General features: G+C 46.3%; 1 protein-coding gene across 3 annotated transcripts in view; it reads left to right on the forward strand.

Annotated features, from left to right (window-relative positions):
• Window positions 1–546: 546 nt before the first annotated feature.
• DSP (desmoplakin) overlaps window positions 547–22100 on the forward strand; it is a gene marked incomplete at its 5' end in the record, with an annotated part of 45541 nt that continues 23987 nt past the window's right edge. For 2 of the 3 annotated variants that reach the window (XM_082729824.1, XM_082729826.1), the window contains 6 exons: window positions 547–737; window positions 13479–13581; window positions 15844–15992; window positions 16700–16874; window positions 20190–20318; window positions 21480–21530. In XM_082729824.1, the coding sequence (XP_082585950.1) occupies window positions 547–737; window positions 13479–13581; window positions 15844–15992; window positions 16700–16874; window positions 20190–20318; window positions 21480–21530 (798 nt within the window). Of the gene's footprint in view, window positions 738–1607; window positions 1733–13478; window positions 13582–15843; window positions 15993–16699; window positions 16875–20189; window positions 20319–21479; window positions 21531–22100 lie in introns of those variants that run through there. The other variant, XM_082729825.1, reaches the window with a different exon arrangement.

Below are 22100 nucleotides of genomic sequence, written 5' to 3' on the forward strand. Positions count from 1 at the left end.
GTAGCCGCGCCAGGGGCGCTCGGGTCTCGGGGACCCCGCCCCTGCCGGCGTTCCCCGGGCCTCGGAGGCGCAGGGCGGAGCCGCGGGCCGGCGGGCGCCGGTGGGGAGGGGCGGCCCGAGCGCGTCGGTGACACCCGCGGTGGGGCGGGGAGGCGCAGCGGCCGCACCCCGCCCTGGGAAGAAACCCGCCAGGTGTGGCCTGGGCGCCGGGTGCCAGCGGGGAGGAGACTCGCGCCCCCACCGACCAACACCAACACCCAGCCGCGAGCCCGCTCCTCTGCGCCCTCGCCGCCCTCCGAGCCACAGCTCTTGCGCCGCTCCTGCTCCCCGCCCGTCGTCGTCCCCGCGCCCGACCTCCGGCCGCCGCACCGCGCTCGCAGCGGCCAGGACGGCCCTGGTGGCCAGGAGCGTCCCCGCGACCGACTGCGCGCCCGCCCCGGTTCCCAGTTTGGGGGCCTTCCCTTCGAACCCCCCACCCCACATTCTCCGAGCCCGCCCGCCCTCGCTTATGCCTCGGCGCTGAGCTGTCTCTGAGTGCCCGCCGACATGAGCTGCAACGGAGGCTCTCACCCGCGGATCAACACGCTGGGCCGCATGACCCGCGCGGAGTCCGGTCCCGACCTGCGCTACGAGGTGACCTGCGGCGGCGGCGGCGGTGGGGGCGGCGGCGGGGGCACCAGCAGGATGTACTACTCCCGGCGCTGCACGGTCACCGACCAGAACTCGGACGGCTACTGGTGGGTACCGGCCAGCGGGCAGACACCGGGCGCCCGGCCCGCGGGGTCTCCGTGCTCTCCTCTCCGAACCCCAGCACGCTGGGACAGGGAGGAACGAGCCCTCCTCTGGTCGACGAAAAAAAAACCCAGGTCCTGGCGGAGGAAAGTGGTTTTGCTCGAGCTCGTGAAAGTACTTCCTGCTGGCTCTGGGGCAGCAGCCCGGTGTCCTCCCGCCCCGTGCGCTGCTCACACCCGGGTGGGTGGGTGTGGGCGCCCGGAGAGGAGCGGTCCTTCCCTGCAAACGGGTTCTCCGTCCCAACCTTCTTGCTTCCCGCGAGCCGGGGCAGGAGGGTGGCCGGCGAGCGGTGCAGGAGGACGCGGCGGGGACTCCTCCCCTCCACCCCCTGCGCCGCCGGGCCCAGCTGGCATCCCCTTTGTCCCGGCCGGCAGGTGGGAGGTCGGGCGGGGCTGTGACAACAAAACCCTACCTAACCTACTATTACCAAAAGTAGAACAGTAAACGAGCGGGGATTCCGGCCTGACCTGTAGGCAGGGCTCGGATTCGGGGCTCCGCCGCCTCTGGTGGCTTATCCTAAATTCCTGGTCACCCCGAGACCACCCCTCTCGGGCGCCTGGCGGCTCCGCCACCCAGGGCTTTTGTAAGGAGGCTGCGCGTCCGGAGGCTCTGGGTCGGGTCTCAAGAAGGCCCCGCCTCGGTCTCCCCTGCCTCCCAAACTGAGCTTTCGGGCCGGAGCAGTCGCCCGGGCCCAGGTCCCGGCTCTGCCAGGACACGCCTGCCCCCTTGCCCCGCTGCGCCGCAGCCCCCGTACCTGTGGCCCTGAGCCTGCGCCCTTGGTTTCCTCCTTTTAAAAAAGCCCAGGAGGAAGGACCTCGGTGTATTATTGGTAGCCGAGCGCGGGCGCAGGGTCTTCGGGTGGCAGCGGGGACATGTGGCGGGGTGGGCGCTGCTTCCCATCCGCGCCAGCCCGCGACGCTGGGGGCCTCTCCCGATTCAGGTACCCCGGAGGGACCCCCGGGATGTGGGGAGGGTCTGTTTCTCAGAATCATTGCGGAAACCGATCGCTGGGGTCGTTTGGGTGGATGGGGGAAGATAATGAGGCTGCTTTTACTGGGTCCGCAGAGCTGGATGCCAGATGCCCACGGGAACCGTGAGAATTTTGCGGTCGGCGCCCTCCCCGCTCCCCTGCAAGCCCTTCCCCAGCAGGGCTTTTGGGAAACTGGCCTGCGTTCCAGAAAATTATTTACCTTGCCTGTGGCCTTAGGCTGGGGAGGAGCAGCCTGAATGCACTCCAGGAGTTTTTTTGTTTTACCAGCAGATTTGAACGCAGGGACTGCTCGAGTTGCAACCTGTTTTCTGACCTGTTTTCTGCTTCGGTTTATTTATGTCTTTATTTTCCCCGAGCATCTTGGCAATTGATTTCCTCTTTTTGAGTTAGCAAAGAATTGTCTCGATCTTGGAGCTCTTGTTTTTTGGACATAATGCACCCCGGGGAATTCCAGGAGACACGGACCGAGTACTAGGAAAAATGGGGAGAAAGTTTTGCCAGTTATTACTTTGGTTTTTAAGTTTGTTTTAAAACTTAGCCAACCGATTAAATCTGACACTTTACTTTTCCCTCCCAGTCTTCCTGTATTTGGGAAGCATGCTCTTTTAACCCACACATTTATAGTCCAGTCGGAATTTCGCAAGGATTCTTGGGCAGCAATTTTTCTTTTCTGGCATCTTATGAACCAAGTATTTCATTTTGATTTTGTATTTTTTTAAAAAAATATGATTGTGTTCATTCAGAGTCCGTTTTTTTTTTTTTTTAAATTGGCAATAAACAATTACTGGGTATTGGACTATTTTGCTCCCTCGGCCTCTTGTAGAGGTAAATTTGTGAAGAATTATGTATCCGCTAACGAACTGTAAGGATCCTTCACGGAGACACTAAGTTTTGAGGAGGATCAATGTTTTCCCATAGTATATACCTTGTGTTCTGTTTTTCCAGCCTAAAAGCTGTTTATGAGTATGTCAAGTTTTACCTCTCTGGGAAGGGAAGACAAGACTGAAATTTTGAATTACGTAATTTGGGTGGAAGGCGTTTCTTTCTGCGCTTTGATGTTGATATCCCGCCCCTCCGCCCCCCCTTCCCCCCACCCCCCTCTTCTCCCCCTCCCCCGGCAGCGGCAGCGGGGCATCTTGCTTGGGGGCTGGAGTCATCCTGGGGCCCTTCTTTCTTGATCCAGTAATGGGGATTCTCCCAGCATGCCTGGCCAGCCCCTGGTGCGGCTGACCCCTCTGGAATGAGAATTAGCACGCGCGCGCGCGCACACACACACACACACACACACACATCCCCAGTAACTGCTGACTTGTGGATCTTAAAAATAAGGAGAACTGACTGAAGAGAGACAGGACTTGCCCCGACACTTTTTTTCTGGTGTTTTTAATGGTTTTGCATGGAGGGACTGTTGTCCCAGAGCATGTACTTTGTAGAAGGTGGATTTCATCTCTGACCCGACTGCCCCCAAATGGAGGATTAAGAATTCACTACGTGCTTTTCTGCCCCCAAAGTCTTTCTAAATAAAGGTTTTTGTTTCTTTTTAAGGCACAAAAACTGGCATGGAAGCTATTGGTTGAATTTAAGTTTGTCTATTTAAACTGCCACTTTATTGTCCGAGTGTTTTTTTTTTTAATAAGTGCGATTTTAAAGAATTGGTGTTTGTATCTAACCTTTCCCTAAGTAAACTAATTTGAGTGAGTGTTTAAAGAGCCTAAATCTCCTTTTTCTCTCTAAGATGACTTTAAAACATCTTCCTGTGTCTGTGCTTTATATTAAGAACACTGTCAGTTCTTAAGACAGTATTTTATCTCATTTGTGGTTCTTCTTCCTTCCCTGCTTACCCATCTTTTGTGTTTTCTTTATTGTAGGCTGAATGGAATCAAAACTACTTTCATTTCTTTTTCTTTACTCAGTGTTTGAAAGTTCAGTAAATGTTATGTGCTTGACGATGTAAGAGGTATATTTTTGAAAATTTAAACTGTGGATTTTGGTTGTATAGGATGTTATACTAATATGCTTTTTCGTTTAGTCAGATCTACCCCAGTCTTGTTCCTTTGGTTAAAAGAAATGACAAATCTATAGTGAAATTTGGAGGCCAAGCGACAAAGTCCCACAGTTGTATATTTCCCTGATCAAAGTGTGGATATTATTGGAGGATTAAAAGCCAAATAGGGTGATTAAGCTTCAGAAATATGTGGTCATAAAGTTAATGCTTACTTTTCTCCAGAACTTGTGATTTCAAAGCCAAAATACATGTGAACCTTACTTGATACAAAGTTTGTTTTAAACTATCTTTTAGGGGCGCCTGGGTGGCTCAGTGGGCTAAAGCCTCTGCCTTCGGCTCATGTCATGATCCCAACATTCTGGGATCAAGCCCCGCATCGGGCTCTCTGCCCAGCAGGGAGCCTGCTTCCACCTCTCTCTCTCTGCCTGCCTCTCTGCCTGTCAAATAAATAAATTAACTAAATTCTTTTAAAAAGAAGCCTCTTCCTTAGTGAGAGATACATGGGTCCATTTGCATTGAATTTTAAGGCTGGGGAGAGTGCAAAGGTGTACAGAAGCCTCATTCTTCCACTTTGGAGACCAGTAGAGTAAGACTTGCCCTAAATCCCCAAGTCCATTCATGGCCAAGTTGGCTAGGGAACTCAAGGCTACTCCCCTCTGCCCTCCTGTCAGCCTGTGCCTTTAGACCATGTATCTTTTGTAGTAGACTGGACAGCCCTGTACTTAAACAACGGAAGTATCTCAGTTCCACTCATTCATTCATTCATTCATTCAGTAACTACGGAACATGTGGTGAGTGTTAGGTGTCAAGGAGAGTCAAAGGTTGAAAATACAAAAACTTTTTTTGTTTTCTATGACAAAGACTTCTTGAAAGAAATGGAGTTCCTTAAAGGAAAATAAGCACCATAATACAAAAGGATGATGGACAGGAGAGTATCAGTGATTCCAAGGCTTCCTAAAGATAACATCTGTAGTGGAGGCACTAGTGAGATTTTATAAAGAAAGTGATGCTGAATTAGACTTGGGAGTGTTTCAGCAGGTCAGGATGGATGGGCAAAGAACATTCCAGGGGGAGAGAGGAGCAGGAGAAAAATCTGGGAGACGAAAGACCAGGAGCACACATTCAAGGCCTGTGGAACAGTCTCCTTTCTGAGTGAGAAGCTGTAAGACATCAAGGAGGAAGGGCAGGTTGGGACCAGCCCTTGGGACACCTTGACTCCATGGTGGGGAATGTGCATAGGCAGAGGGGAGCCATTGCAGGTTTTCACAGAAGCCAAGGGGTAGAGTCCTGCACTGAAGGAGCAGGGAGCTCAGACTGTCGTAGTGAGCTGTAGGATGGTTTCTGTGCAGCTGTGTGCTGGGTCTGGAGGAAGGTGGCTTAAGGAATCCATCAGGCAGTGAAGGAGAGAGGTGATGAAAGTCTGATTGAGGGTGGTGGCCTGACCGTGGGATAGGAAAGTGGTTGCGGCCGGGTGGAGTGGAGGCTGCCCCTGAGAGCTGGATGCGAGAAGCCAGGGAGAGTCTGAGAAAACAGGCTTGGAGTCCAGTGACTCACAGCAGGGATCTTCTAAATATTTTTCTGGGAAGCGATTGCAAAGTAAGATTCAGTTTAGCTTAATCAAGAGCAGATAACACTGACATGGTTATTAACTTTGAGTAAGTTCCATCTTTTATAAAAGTATCAGATCAGTAGTTAATAATAGTTACCATCACCCGGGAGACACCTGTGATGTGCCAGGTATCTTCTGTCCATTATTGGAAGGTTCCCATTGTACAGATAGTAAACTGAGGTTAAAGTAGTGACTGCGATGTGGCCCGGGTCACACAGCTAGTGAGTGGCTGAGCTGCGTTTGAATCCAGGATACCACAGTGGGTCAAGAAATGATCAAAAACCTTGGCTGTTAGAATTATCTTTTGTACTTGAAAACTCTTCTAGCTAAAATGCTTTTACTCTGTTGCGTTCCTGTGAAATATTTATTTCATAACCATTGTACTCTTTTGTTATTCCTCTGGTAGGGTTTCCATCTGCTTAGGAAGAAACACAGTGTGATGCTGCCTTCAGCCAACTCCTGTTGGTCAGCCCTACAGAACAGCTTTCAACAGCAGTTAACTTTGTCCTCTAAATATGGGCATAATTTCATCGTAGTTCAGGTGACTGAAATGTCTTGGGAAAGAGAAAAAACCTGCTGATGGCCCTGATGGCTCAGAGCTGACTACCTAGGGTGGAGCAAAGGCGGGCTTGGGTGTGACTTGGGGAGTCCAGCTCAATCCTCAGCCAACCGGTCTTTCCAGATGAGGAGGTTCTAGAGGGCTGCTTCAGTCTGGAGGCCATGCTGCTCACGGCCTGGCCCCACCCTTCCCTTTTCTCTTTCTCTGTCCTCCATGGGAAACAGTAGGTGTGGTTCTGATAGTAAAGGTACCGCCCCACAGACCCCCAAGTCTCAGTGAGCCTCTCCTTTGGGGCAACATCCTGGAGAAATGTTAGCACAGCCCAACCATTTACTTCTTATCGCCCGCACCTGGGACTGGACGGGTCCAGTACCTGGGAGGGCCTCTTGAAGGTGAAATCCACACTTCATGAAATTGATGATGCTTTAGCAAACAGATTTTAAGTGCTTGCTTGGAATCACATTGACAATTTTTTATTTATTTGTTTTTTAAAGTTTATTTATTTAGTAATCTCTATACCCAGCGTGGGGCTCGAACTCACAACCCCACGATCAAGAGTTTCATGCTCTTGCAATTGAGCCAGCCAGGTGCCCCTGGAATGAAATTTTTTTGACGTGCAAACATAACGTCCCTTGCTTCATCTAGCACCTGAAAAAAGTTGAAAAGGAGCTGACTTCGTGAGGAATAACCAGATGACTTGTAAATAATTTTTTCCCCCCTCAGAATGAATGGGAGGTTTCTCTTAGGGGAATAATTCAAAATAGAAATTCTTATGACATTAAGGACCAAATACCCATGTGTCATCCCCCCTTAATGAAGGAAAAGAGGGCACCTTTTTCTGAATTTTCTTATCCCTTGAGTAAGTTTTGTGCTGTTAAAATGTGTCACTCTCTTTGAATCATCTCAAACTTTTTATTTCATGTCTTGTGATAATTTGGGGAACCGGTGAAGTGCCTCATATTTAATACCTAATCCATTTCTTCTTTTTCATGTTTTGGTTTGGTTTTTGTTTTGTTTTGTTTTTCTTTTTTGCTTCTCACCTTATCCCAATTGGTGCAAAATATCCTTGGGCAAACCTCAGAATTACACACTGAGACAAAAACACAAAATGAAGATAAAACCGAAATCTCAGAATCCTATCTTCAAGGCAGCTGCAGTGAGGGCTGGGTTTGTGCGGGAGGCGGCCAACCTTCCGGCTCCCCTTAAGAATCCCGTCAAGCGGGGCGCCTGGGTGGCTCAGTGGGTTGGGCCTCTGCCTTCGGCTCGGGTCGCGATCCCGGGGTCCTGGGATCGAGCCCCGCATCGGGCTCTCTGCTCTGCGGGGAGCCTGCTTCCTCCTCTCTCTCTCTCTGCCTGCCTCTCTGCCTACTTGTGATCTCTGTCAAATAAATCAAGAAAAAATCTTTAAAAATAAAAAAAAAAATAAAGAATCCCGTCAAGCCCAGAAGGCGGGTGTGTTCCTGTGTGTTACAGAGGCAAATACTCCAGGCCCGGCGAGTTAAGTCATTTGCTCCGAGTCACAGGCTGTACAAGCAGGAGTGGCTGAGCAGGGAATGGACTTTTGGTCTACCGACCTCAGAGTATTCATGAAATTAATGTTAGGTCTTCTGTTTGTCCCACAATGCTCCAATCCACTGAAAGCAGTGTGAGAATCATAAAATGGAAAGGAAGTGGAGCTTTTATTACAGACGGCTTCCAAAGCTCCCGGGTGAGGACAAAATGAAGGCTTGGAGAAGACCCTATTTCTAAAATTTATACGAAAAAACCCTTTTCTCACATCGTTGTGGTGGGAATGGGGGGTAGGGGACAGGGCAGGTGCGCTCCCTGACTTGGATTTGGAAATCAGGGTAAGGAGATGGTGGTCATATCCTTGGATCAGTCTTTTATTTACCTTTGTTTTTCTTTTTCGTTACTAAACCAAACAAACATGCATTCACTACCTTCTGTCTGCAAAACGAGGTTGTTAGGTGCATGGAGGAGTCAAGGGTGACTAAGATATGGGACTTTGCTCTCCAGGACTGGGGTACACAGGTGTGTAATGACTAGTGCAGAATAAGGGCGGAGGTGGGAACGCAAGAGCTCCAGGCAGGCAGCATGTGGTCTGTGACTTCTAAAGGATGGACACATGACTTCTCCGCTGTGTAGCACGTTTGATGTGTCTTGGAGGTGTGATACCGTCCTCCCGTGAAAAAGTAAAAAGATCACTTTTTCCTCTTTCAAGATCCTTGAAAGAAGCTCCAATAGTACATGTTAAAATGCTTTGAAAATTCTAAAGAGCGAAGCAAATGGGCTTTAAGATCCATATGAATGCATCACACAATTCTAATTTCCAACCAGTATTTATGGAGCTTTTCTAAGGCCGCTCTTCGTCGAACCTGAATATATAAAGAGACATAAAATGCCATTTCTGGTACTTGTTCAGGACCCTAGGTTGATGGAATGAACGAAAGAAAGGCCAGAGATAAAGAAGGTGGCGCAGAGAGAGAGAGAGAGGGAGGAAGAGAGACAGAGGAAAGAAGAGAAGGGGCCCAAGAGGAGAAAACGTGTATCCACAGAAAGAAATGCAGAATTCACTGGCATGGGCTGGGGTGTAATGAACAGCATAGATACTATAAAATGACTTTAAAAAACAAACAGTAAATATTTTTAAAAATTACCTTGTAATGCTGCATGCCTCTGTTCAAAATATGTCTTCTGTTTTTGTTTTCCTATAGTATTCTTGGCAGTGTTAAACTAGTGTCTTAAAACAGCTAATTCTGGGGACGCCTGGGTGGCTCGGTTGGTTAAGCGGCTGCCTTCGGCTCAGGTCATGATCCCAGCGTCCTGGGATCGAGTCCCACATCGGGCTCCTTGCTTGGCGGGGAGCCTGCTTCTCCCTCTGCCTCTGCCTGCCTCTCTGTCTGCCTGTGCTTGCTCTCGCTTCTCTCTATGACAAATAAATAAAATCTTTAAAAACACACACACACACACACACACAAAAAAAAACATCTAGTTCTGAAGTCCTATTTTTTTTAAAGAAAAAATGTTTTTTGTCAGTAGTAAAATAAAAGATAACTGTCTAATATTGTTCACATATTCGTGTGCTTTGTCCCTAATATTTGGATTAAAATCCAGAACGCACTTTCCGTTTAGCCATTGTTGAAGGGATCTTTATGTAAACTGAACCACTACTTGTTTAAACAAGTTTCAGAATGAATTTTTTTTTTAAGTGTTTGTGTAGGCAGGTTCTTTGTCGTATGAACCGTTTGCCTTTGTAAGTTTGAAGATAAAAACCAGAATTTCAGAAAAGTTGAGGACAAATGTTATTTTTTTAAGGACAGTTATTAATTTTAGAAGTCAGTATTTTTTGACTGATCTGACCCAAGTGAGTTTTGTTTTCTTGTGGGTCTTTTTTTTTTTTTTTTCCCCACATGACATCTTTCATCTTCCATGTCACTGAGTCACTGAAATGGGATTTAATACGTGAACTTTGAGCTTGTTAGTTCAATTCCCACCGTGGTTTAAAATCTCTGCACCCCAACACCTATATGTACCCGTAGTGAAAAGTTCTTTCCGGCCAGGTATTTTTAAAATCTTTCCATGCTTGTTAAATAAGTACATTTATTTAAAAATTATTTCTTCACCTATGCTAGAATTGTGCATTTTCCCAATCCCTGGATGAACTTAAGAGGAAACTTCCCTGCCATGAGACAGAACAAACGTGTACAATATTCTCGGTAGGAAGGAGTTCATTTGGTAGTTTTATGGAACAGTTACAGAAGAGTGAACTAAAGAAATCTTAGGTATCATCTTGCCTAGTGGATGAGAAAACCCAGGTCTAGACATTTCTGATGTTAAAAGAAAAAAAGTTCCAGAATTGTTATGTGATCAATACAAAATATGATTTGACTCAAAAAGTTGTGAAGGGCGCATAACTATAAAAAAAACACACATGTTCCCCGAAGCCAGCCCTCCCGGCTCTCCTGCTGAAGAATCCTGCACCGCACAAAGTCAGGGGCCTGATGCCAGACCCACTCCATGAGTCACAGTCTTTTTGCCTGCCCTTCCTCCTTGATTTCAGTAGATCCATTTCTATGGGGATATTCCCTTAGGCCAGAGACCCTCAAACAGAACAGGAAAGTGGATTCTCTTTTCCCTAGTCACCAAACCTCCATGGGTCCAAGTCTCCCTCCCTTTGTCTCCTGTTGACAGACTGACCTATGGGAAAAAGCGTACACCCAGTTCCCTTTCTCACCTAGCTCTGTTTCAAAAGGTTGTTCTGGGCCACACGTCGGACCGAAGTGAGAGTCTTAACAGATTAAAGAGGGAATGTGTAGGTCTTGCTTTAAGAGCCAGGCAAAGTCTTGAGAAGTAGTGTGTCAGATGGAACTTGGATAATTAGGTCATATTTTTCCTATAGACAAACAGCAAGGCCAAAGAATCTCTGTTACGTTGTTCTGACACTTAGCTTTTCCTTTTTTGTTGACCCTTAAAAAGATTCGATTTTCATGCATTTCTCTTGCTGTATAGTTGTCAGTGTATTCACTTAATTGCCAAGCGACACATATGGGGTTTTAGTGGCTATCTAGGGCATGTGTGGTGAACATAGGCAGGTCCTTTAGCAAAGTGTGAAGACCTTTTTTTGAGAATTATTAGCAGCATGAAGTTACCTGGGGCTTTTTGTTGTTGTTGTTGTTTTAATTTAAATTCAGATGTGTGCAGGGGAGAGGAAGCAGTGAAGATGGCTTCTTAATTTATAGAGATGTCCACTGCTGTCCAGACAAATGTCTTCTAAAAGTAGGAGGGAACCAAAAAAATATACAAAGTCCATCAGTATTTTAAGCCAACATATAACTTCCTCACCTCCCTTTTTGCTGGATACAGTTCACTTTTGTGTCATGTAACTAATAATTGGTTTTGAAGAAGCTGGTGAGTTTTATATTTTGTCAAGTGAACTTAGAATTGAGTGTCATAAACTCACCCTTCAAAAGACTTGTATGTACACTGTGGTCCCTTCATTCACAGCTGAGTTGGCCTCCCTGCCTTTCTCTCTCTCTTTCTTTTAAGATTTTATTTATTTATTTGACAGGCAGAGATCACAAATAGGCAGAGAGGCAGGCAGAGAGAGAGAAGGAAGCAGGCTCCCTGCTGAGCAGAGAGCCCGAATTGGGGCTCGATCCCAGGACCCTGGGATCATGACCTGAGCCGAAGGCAGAGGCTTTAACCCACTGAGCCACGCAGGCGCCCCCCCCCCCTCTTTTTTAAATACATTTTTATTTTGGAATGATTTCACATTTACAGAAAATTCGTAAAGCTACTGGAGAATTTTCCTGGACCCTTCACCCAGTTTGCGATACTTTTTACAACAGCACAAGTTATTAAGTCTTTTAAGGGACTCTGACTTTCCATTGCCCGAAGAGAGAGCCCTTTCATTTGTAAGCTGGGGACTGGCTTTCTTTGTGGGAATCACTTTGTGAACAGGATCGCTGAAAATGCTTCCAAACAAAGGTACTCTCATCCCTGTTCAAGAGAGAAAACAAAGATAATTACACAGGACCTTCCTGATTTCCTTTTCCATCCTTGGGTTCTAAATGAGCTTTCTGTATTTCCCAGTTTTTTTTTTTTTTCCCTTTGTCTCTTGAATTTCTTTCCTGTGATTCTAAGGCGATTGGAATTTTGTGCAAGTTTTGACAACTGGTGGAGTCCTGCTTACATCTCAGCGATGTAATGTGCCAGATTTCCTGTATCATTCAGCATGGAAGGAAGAGAAGGCTGCATTCACGGGGGGTGAGGGGTGGGGCGCGCTGGTTTTGATGGGTGGGCGGTCCGGGCTGCACTCTGCCCGGGCCTGCCTGGACCAGCGGTGTCATCACCCAGGAGTGGTTCCCAGGGAGAGCTTGGGTCCTCACCCACATACGTCAGCTAGTGCTGGCTTGTAGGAGCCTCGCTTGCAGGGAGGGATGGCAAAGAAGTGGCAGGGAAAGCTAGTGCTTCTCCAGTGTGAAAAGATGCAGAATCAGGGCCATGGAAGAAATTTCTTGCGATTTCACCCCATCTGTGCATAATAGTATAGCCTGGATTTTACAACACCCCCCTTTTATTAAACAGTGAAAATCTTTCTTTACAGCACACACAGACACACACCCCAACCCCCAGGTACACACACTTGTAGGAGAAAGTGAATGCATCAAACAGGCGTCGAACAGTTTTTTTCTGCAGGTGTAGGCTTGCCCTGTCCAAGGGGCCTGGGTGCCTCCAAGGCCCTGTGAGGGACTCAGGCTTCTTGCAACGCATTTGGGAGACCTTTTCCTGAACATTTAAACCATAATTCAACATGTTTTAAATCTCTCTTAAGCTAAGCTATAGGAGGCTGTGCCATGATTTAGAGTATCCCGGCAAATGACCAAGCAGGACTATTTTTATCATACCTTTTCTTTTGACTTCTATCTGAAACACATTACATTCCTGGCATCTCTTTCTTTAAAATATGGTACATCTACATTTCACCACCTTTCTTTTAAGATTTCTGAATGCATCTACCAGAAAAGTGTTTTGGGGACACACCTGGGTGGCTTTCTCTGTTAAGCACCTGCCTTTGGCTCAGATCATGATCTTGGGGTCCTGGAATCGAATCCCGCGTCCGCTCCCTGCTCAGCGGGGAGTCTGCTTCTCCGTCTCCTTCTGTCCCTTCTACCCTGCTCATTCTCTCTCCCACTCTGTCTCAAACAAAATCTTTAAAAAAGAGGATTTCATTTGAGAGGTACATTTGGGTGATTGTCCTTGTAGAGAAGAATATTCCATAGGGCCATCTTGGAAGGAAAAGTGGCTTGTGTTTGTATTAGAGTTGTTTACATTTCCCTTCACTTTCCTGACACCATATTTCTTTATCATTATTGTCTCCTTGTGATAGCAGAAAATACTTCTTTAGAATAAGCTCGTCTCGTGCCTCTAGCTGTTTTCCTCAGCCAGACTGGCCAGTGAAACTCTCATACTCTGGGTCTGATCCGTTGAGGTCTTTCCTTGGAGGGGCTTGTGCAGATAATCCTCATTGTGGATTATTGGGGGATGAAGTGGGAAAGGTGATAGATAATCTGCTAGAAATGTGTTTTTACAACTCAAGGGACTATTTCTGGGTTGGATCTTAGACCTGGAAAAAAAAAACTTTAGTAATTATTAGGCTAGTTAGTAAAATTAAAAAATGTTCTATAGATTAGCCAATCATATTCAGTTTTAAATGTCCTGATTTTGATAATTCTACTGTGGTTATGTAATAGAAAGTCTTTATTCTTAGGAAACATATGCTGAAATATTTTGGCATAAAAGCTTATGATGATCTTCAAGTGGTTCAGACAAGCGTGGGTATCTATAGGTAAATACACCTGCAGAGACGGAAGAGGAGGATACAGGAAACATGTTAGCATTTCTGGCTGAAGGGTCTATAGGAGTGTTTTTGTTGCATTTTTGCAACTTTTCTGAAAGTTTGAAATTGTTTTGAAACTGGAAAAAAAAATTCATGCCTGCTTTTTTGTGTTTGCTTCATCAGTCAAACCGGGACGATGTCCAGGCACCAGAACCAGAACACCATCCAGGAGCTTCTCCAGAACTGCTCGGACTGCCTGATGCGGGCAGAGCTGATCGTGCAGCCGGTGAGCTTGCTTGTCCCGCTCCATTGGCCACATCTCGCTTTGTTCTCCGTTAGCGTCGCCTTATCCTCCTGACCTGTGCTTCCTCACTCACGACCCTCCTTCTCATACTTAGGGTTTAGAGATTATCTTTTTCTAAGCGGACTAGAGAGGGGTGTGTATCTTCGTAACCTAGTGGCGATGTTGGTTTAACAATGGAAACCAGGGCTCGCAGGGTTTCCCCCAGCAAATATTTACACAGATGCCCACCCTTTTGGCTTTGCAACAGCTCCTCATTTATTATTGTTTGTGTGATTATTGTAGCACTTTCTCTTCCTAGGAATGCAGCCTGACTTGTGTATCTTGTGGGTTTATGTTGTACACCACCAATTTAAGAAGTTAGTTTTTTTCTTTAGGAAAAATTACCATATTGTGAGAACAATTCTGTTTGAGAAACAAGGAAAGGAAGGAAGGAAGAAAAATGAGAGAAAAAGGAAGGAAGAAAGAAAGAAAGGGAAAAAAAGAAAATGCAATTGAAAATTGAGGAAAATGGTAGCATTTAACAAAAACCTCCCAGTATTTCTGGGTATTAGCTTAGATTCTCATTGAAACAGGCTTAGAAATCCTGGACACTGTGAGGTTGTATGAGTCAAGTTTCTATTTTGAAACACTGTAGCTAGCATTCAAATTTGCTAAAACTAGACTAGAGAGTGGTGAGGCCATAGACCCCTTCTCTCTCCTGCCCCTGATTTATTGCACATCCCTGTGAAGAGACTGAGTTCTAGCCTCCCCGATGCGGACCGGGAATCTGGCCCATCACAAAGTACCCCTGTTAAATAAATATAAAGAAGGATTTTAACCAAGTGAATTTGCAAGGTTCTGTTTGGAGAATATCTTAATGTTCCAATTTCTCAATTTTGGAGATTTGGGGTGGATTCTGGTCTATTTCACCCAGTTAAAAAAATAACTTCACTTTAGTCCCTCCCTGTAAAAGGATATTTGGGACTCGGCAAATGAGCTTGGTTCTAGTTCGGGTCGTTTCAAGTCTCTGACTTGCAACGCACTCCTTCTCACAGAGCTGTGGTTCCTTTACCTGGAGCAAAACGGGAAGCTCCTGCGACTCAGACTGAACACGTGCACGCCCCAGACCTGGACACGAGGTGTAGTGGCTATGGAAACGCTTTCCATGTGGTTTCGGAAATTTACATGGCATCACGTTCTCAGTGTATTTTTATTTCTGTGCACGGAAGTGGAATAACGTCAGGGAAATGTAGTGTGTTTGCTGCCATTTCTGTTAAGAGAAAGAAGGTTTATTTGGCTGAAGCCCGATGAAAGCAGCAAATGTAAAATTCCAGGGAAAGCTCCTATATGGCCCTGTGGCAGCAGGCTTTTGCATGGGAAAAGAGGGTGGTTTCCTTTTCTAAAACAATTTTTAATTAGAAAGTATTGATAGCCTCACAAGAAGTTGTAAAAATAGTACAGAGCACTTCTCATGTGCCCATCACCCCTCCCCCAAAGGTGACATCTCACATAAGGGTCACGTGTCATCAGAAGCAGGAGATTGATTGGCCCAAGATAATGAATTAGATAGGCTCCCTTTTTTTTTTTTTTTTTTAAGATTTTACTTATTTATTTGACAGACAAAAATCACAAGTAGGCAGAGAGGCAGGCAGAGAGAGAGGGGGAGGCAGGCTCCCTGCGGAGCAGAGAGCCCTATGCGGGGCTTGATCCCAGGACCCTGAGATCATGACCTGAGCTGAAGGCAGAGGTTCAACCCACTAAGCCCCCCAGGTGCCCCAGTAGCTTCCTTATTAAGAACGGAAAAACTTTGTTCCCATAAGATGGAGGAAAATCGCAGTTCGTGTGTAAAAGACCTTATCTAGCATAATAGTACTATGTTCTTACCCCAGTGAAATTCCCATTGGCCGAATGTTGTTTGTAAACAGGAAAGATAGCATTTAACACATTGAAGAAAGGGAAAACTCACTGCTCCATAAATACACTTTTAAAAGCCTAGTAAAAATTTAAAATACAGTCCACAAATTTTGCTTCATGAATCCTCCTGAATTTACCTACCTCTCTCAATTTAATAAGGTAATTTCCAGGCAGGAATTCTTTGCAGTCACATGCAAAATGGAAACTCACAGTGTTTGTTAAGTTCACAGCAGACGCTTTTGCTGCCATTAACAAAAGTGAAGCTTCTCTCTCCAGCATTTTCTGCTCTAGTGTGAACACCCGTGAAGCTGTCTCTCTACATGTTTCCTTCATGTGAATTCTTTCCTTTAGGAGCTGAAATACGGAGATGGAATACAGCTGGCTCGGAGCAGAGAACTGGATGAGTGTTTCGCCCAGGCCAATGATCAGATGGAAATTACCGATAGCTTGATCAGAGAGATGCGACAGATGGGCCAGCCGTGTGATGCTTATCAGAAAAGGTGTTGCCTTTACCCCAGAGCCTAAATGCAGGCGTCATAAACCCACTTTTGCTCGATCCCGTGAAGGGAGCACAGCTATTCTAGGGGGAGGGCTCCCTTGCCTTGCTGTTCCGTAGCTACTCTGTACAGATGGACAGCACTCACTGCCTCCATCTTATGTGGCTGCCATGAAAAGAATCAGACAGACCCGCCCAAAGGAGCTGGCTTGTGTTGAAGGGTTGAATTTGTTCTGTGATGTTCGCTGGACTTCCATCTGGGGAGCAGCAATGGCCTTTGGCACAGCATTTGCCTTTCAAGGGTCCAATACCAAGTCAGGCTCAGTTTCATGTGTACAAAAATGAGACCTGTAGAGTTGGAAAAGCAGTTTAAAGCAGAAACGGGTTGTCTTGATTTTGTTGTCATGGTACGTGGGGCCCAGGATACGAGGCAAATTCCCAGGGTGAAATTTAGGGGGGAAAGCCGAGGTTGCTACCAGGTTAGGCAAAGCCAGCTACACTTGCCCTGATGTTTCAGGCTCTGACAATCACAGTAGTGAGGTTTTCATATGGGATTGCAATTCAAGTCAGATGGTAAAGAATTCTCCAAATCCAACATTTGTGACCTCCATCCTGGCAATGAAGGAGACTCAGAAAGGGGGGCGTTTGCCTAGAACATGGGCCCATAGGCAGTTTTCCTGCAACAGTGTGATTGTTTTCCTTTCTTTTCAGACTGCTGCAGCTCCAGGAGCAGATGCGAGCCCTTTATAAAGCCATCAGCGCCCCTCGAGTCCGAAGGGCCAGCTCCAAGGGTGGTGGAGGGTACACCTGTCAGAGTGGCTCTGGCTGGGATGAATTCACCAAGCGCGTCACCAGCGAATGTCTGGGGTGGATGAGGCAGCAGAGGGTAAGCACCTTCCTGATGAGGTTGGTTCTCGAATGTTCCAAGCAAGCCTGAGTGGGGCAGAGGTATAGAACGTGGCAGGCTCAGCCCCTGCGGTCTGGCCACAGAGTGGTCTGGGATTTCAGCCAGCGGCGGAAACCTGGTATTTTCCGTAGTTTCCTCATATATAACTTATTTGTAATTTTTTACTTTTTAGAGAGAGAGAGTGGTGCACTCACGAACAAGTTGGGGAGGGATAGAGGAAAAGAGAGAAAGATTGAGAATCCGAGGCAGGCTCCATGTTCAGTGTGGAGCCCAATGTGGGGCTTGATCTCACAACCCTGAGATCATGACCTGAGCCAAAATCAAGAGTCGGATGCCTAATCGACTGAGCCTCCCAGGTGCCCGGCCTTGTGTACAATTTAAATTGAAGGCTTCTATTTTGAAATAAATCAAACTTCTGACATTTTTTTTTCCCCCCTCTTTTGTGGCTTGGGGAAGGAGCCTCATGGTTTTCTGGTCAAAACTTCTCTCATAGGTTAACACTTAGGTATAATTTAATTAGTAGATTTTGAATGTCTAGCTTTTACAATTCACAACCTGAAAATGTGTTGGCCTTTATGCACCAAAAAACCTCATTGTTCTATCTGAATGGTAGGTGACCTCATCTGTGTGAGTACTTAAAAAAACGTGTTGTGGAAATGCATTTAAAATGGTAAATCCAGAGCTGGAAACGGTAAAACCGGATATTCTGGTTTGGGCTCATCGGTTGCTTCCCTTATATTTTTGAGGTGTCGGTTGTTCTTGGGCAACCCTTACGGCACAGGTGTGGGAGGTGAGCGAAATCATGGCGACCGGAGTCTATGCTGAGCCTTTCCCCGCCATGGCAGTTTCTACAAAGTGTTTCCCCTGCTAATTATTGTTTTGTTGTTTTATGTGGTCATTTTGCCCTTTAATGAACAGGTGGCATTAGAAATATGCCTTAATCTCGTCGCTGGGAATTGTATCATGCCAACTGCCTGCCAATCAGCCACCCTTCTCTGGAGATGGGGGATGTGTTAGGTTGATTGATCGGACAGACACCATTTGTGGTGCCATGCGGTCATGGTCGTAAGAAGCATTAGTCTTACTGTTTGTCGTCAGCCCAGTTGAGTAGCGGTTCTAAAGTTTGCAGCCACTCGAGATTTGGGGGGATGTATTCTTTCCTAAGTGGGTTTATGAGTCTACATGTTCATTCATTCAGTTAGTTAAGCTTCCCACTCCGTGTTACAAAGACGGTGCGGCACTATCACAGAAAGTAGGGCTTCTAGAAGAGAAAAGTCCATTGTAATCCCAGAAACCAGACTAGAGTCCTAGTTTTCATATTCCCTTTTGATCTTTGAACACACATTTCTAGAACTCTCTATATGTACTGGCACCATACCAGAAAGTGAGTGTTCAGAAATTCTTGAAAGTGGATATTATTGATGAAAACATGGACGCCCACACGCCACATTTCTATCCAGAGCATGCAGGGTTAATTGCTATTTGAGCTGTAATAAAATCCTGAGCAGATAGGGCTGGGGGAGGGGTGGTGCTCCAGTCCCTGGGGAAGAAAGGGAACCCTGAAAAGAAGGCTTGGCAGAGCTGATGGGGCTTAAACTACGTTGTACGTAGGTGATGTTAGGTGAGACCACCTTTGAACCGAATTACTTAGGAAACATCCAGTCCCTTAATTTCTTCTTAGTCAGTATGACAGTTACATGAAAGGACAGCTCATAATTGGTCATTTTCTGCCTGCATGTTGGGTGTAGGTTTGTGACACTCCCTTGTTGCGAAGGCTCAGAATTTTTTAAGTTTTGGCAAACCTAAAAATGGCCTCGTCTCCTGGACTCAGTTTTGTGTCAGGTAGGGGAGTGTTTTTTAATAGGTGCAATTCATGAGCGAAGCTCTTCAGATCAGCTGGCCTCCAGGGTTTCAAGGGAACTAAAACTTGTTCGATCACTTCCTGCCCGTTTGCTCTGGGATTCTCTGGGGCCCTTTCCCTCTTATCCTTCTTCCCCCAAGCATAGCCAGCATTCTTTCTCACTCCCCCGAGGGACTGAGCTGCAGGCCAGGCCAGCTGATAAGGGAGCAGTGTCCCTCGTCATGATCTGTAGGCAGTCACACATCTCCTGTGCCAGGCTTTTGTTCTGTTTCCCTGATTTGTGCTTCTGCTGATGGATGGGTCAGATACTGCACCCCTGGCTGGTAATGAGGGGCGGGCACGGGAGCCTGGTCATCTCATTAACTTCCCAAGTGCACTCACCTGTTTCTGCTTTAAAGCCCCAGTGAGCCGAGGAAGAGAAAGGTCGAAGTCCTAGGTAACTTTCGGCAGTCTGGCTGAAATGGCTCCCCTCTCTGAAGGCTTGCCAAGTGTATTAGGACATGGATGTGGCTTAGAACAATGTGTGTTATGTTCTTGCCGCAATACCAGACTGGAATGTTTGCCCTTGGCATGTCTAAGAGATGACACAGGTGATTTGGAAATTTACATGAGCTCATGCGAAAGACAGATGAGCTGATAGACTTGTGGACCAGAATGCTTGATTCTTATTATTGGATGTTCTTAAATTCAAAGTAGGGGAGACTCAAATTGGAAAGGGAATTAGATTTAATTTTTAAAGAGTTCACATACGCCCACTATCTTAATATTGCCAGCGTTAATTGAAATGAGCTTTGAGTATGCTCTGTAGCAACTTCTCTTTGAAATGGGCTACAGAGAGTTCGGGATCCTGAAAGATAATGGTAAACACTGAATTTAAAGCGTTGACAATTACAGGGATCAAAACAATTTAAGGGAATAAACAATGCAAAATATGTTTAGGTAGGCTGTTTAGCTTGGGACATAGTACATGACTAAGCTTAATGAACTATCTCACGGTTGAAAATGACTGAGTATAGAAACTTCTGTCAGTAATTTCTAATGTGTCATACATAGATATGCACACCTATTACACACACATACACACACACACACCCCGCTTATACAAAGGTAGATTTTTTTGTCCCCCCCCCCCCCCCCAGAGGACATGATGTAGCTTTCAGGAATCTCGTTCCTCCATCATCTTCTCTTCAGCTGTGTTGCGCTGGGGTTCAACAAGTGGGGGGGAGTATTGGGCCAGCCCCGTTCTCTGTTGGAGAGTTCCAAGCCTTTACACAATTTTTTTTTGGTTTCGAAAATACTGAATATATACATCTTCGGTTTTATCGGAATGGGAGTTATATATGTCCCTTGGTGCTCGGACCCCTGATGCGAGGGGTAGGGTGAGTTGGACACAAAGCTTCGGGCATGAAGGCACGCTCTCTTTCCCCCGGCAGGCGGAGATGGACATGGTGGCCTGGGGCGTGGACCTGGCCTCCGTGGAGCAGCACATCGACAGCCACAGGAGCATCCACAACGCCATCGGGGACTACCGCTGGCAGCTGGACAAGATCAAAGCCGACCTGGTACTTGGAGATGTTTCAGTTGTCGAGTCTTGGAAAAGCATTGTGTCGTTCCTCAATCCTGGGCATTTTTGGCTGAGACATTAGCCTAAGATGGCTTCCCCAATGGACTGGAAATTTCTAAAAATCCCATTTCATAAATGGGGAAGTGGACTCGGGTAGACCTAGTAGAGATTGTGTTAACTCTTAAGGAAGACGTAAGCAAAAGGCAAAAGGCGTACCCACGTGGTTTTGTGCATAGTTTGTAGATGAGTGTTTTTGAGGTGGGGGGGGATGGTGGGATTTTTTGTTTGTTATTTTCAGCAAGCAGAGCATCTCTTCAAATAGAGCACAGCAATTGTAGAGTTTTGTGGGCTTGGCAAATCCTTTCTTATATGTCTCTTACCGACACTCTTCCTTGAAGCTGGGTCAAGAATTGCATCATGAAATAATCACCTGGTTTTTATTTTTTTTTTTATCATTTTAAAAAAAGAATTTATTTATTTATTTATTTGTCCCAGAGAGAGAGAGAGGGCAGGGTGCACAAGCAGGCAAAGTGCCAGGCAGAGGTGGAGAGAGAAGTAGGCTCCCTGCCAAGCAAGGACTCGATCCTAGGACCCTGGGATCATGACCTTAGCTGAGGGCAGTGGTTAACCAACTGAGCCACCCAGGTGCACACTCCCCCCAACCTTTTTTTTTTAAAGTTTTTATAATCACCTGGTTTTTAGTGCCTGGTTCCTACCCAGGTCTCCATGCTTTTAAATCCCTCTTGTTTTTTTTTTACTTTGATCAGAGATACTCATGCTCACTTGTACTGCCTTTTTTTTCTCCCCTTACTTTTGTCCCCCTAAGTCTCTGACCAAATTTCTCCCTCTTTTCTCTAAGATCTGGGGAGTTCTAAATTATATTGTCACACTTAACATTTTTCAACAAGTGAGTCCTCAAGTGACAGTGATCGACCCTCTACTTTGTGGAGATGGTACCACCGGGCCAGCGCAGGGAGAGGGTTGCCTTCAAGTCCGACCGGGAAAAGGTCCCTGTGGGTAAACGTTTCTATAGAGCAAACACTTCTTTCTACCGAGTGATCTGAAGTCATTATCTGACAAAAGGGAGGTTCAGAAGGGCTGCGGTTGGTATACACACCCACAAGGGGAATTAAATAATTACTCACTGTTTGCCTTCTAGCGGGAGAAATCTGCCATCTACCAGTTGGAGGAGGAGTATGAAAACCTGCTGGTAAGCTGACTGACTTCTGAAGTCTCTGTGTTCAGTGTGGTTCTGTTCCATTAAAATGCAGCCCGCCTGGGTGAGAGGAACCTGACGGCTGTGGGGGTATCTGGGTATATGCACGGTGCCTGGAGATGCTACTTCCAGGTCTCCTGGCCGGTTTCCTTGAGAAGTGAGTGTTAGAAGACTGTTTTCTGGAAACCGTACCCGGTGCTGTTCTATTGTAAGTTGAGAGTCACGTAGATAGCACCTATTTTAAGTACTTAGAGTTAAGGAAATAAAGCTTTTTCACTTGTGACTTGCAGCCTTTTTTTGAAGTATAAGCAAAAATAAGACTCATTTTCCCCAGAGAGGGGTTTCTTAGACCATTATCACCATTTTTTAAAAAAGATTTTATTTATTTATTAGAGAGAGAGATCACAAGTAGGCAGAGAGGCAGGCAGAGAGAGAGGAGGAAGCAGGCTCCCTGCTGAGCAGAGAGCCCGATGCGGGGCTCGATCCCAGGACCCTGAGATCATGACCTGAGCTGAAGGCAGAGACTTAACCCACTGAGCCACCCAGGCGCCCCCATTATCATCA

Source organism: Mustela nivalis (genome assembly GCF_964662115.1).
Source record: "Mustela nivalis genome assembly, chromosome: 5".
NCBI classification, from domain to species: domain Eukaryota; kingdom Metazoa; phylum Chordata; class Mammalia; order Carnivora; family Mustelidae; genus Mustela; species Mustela nivalis.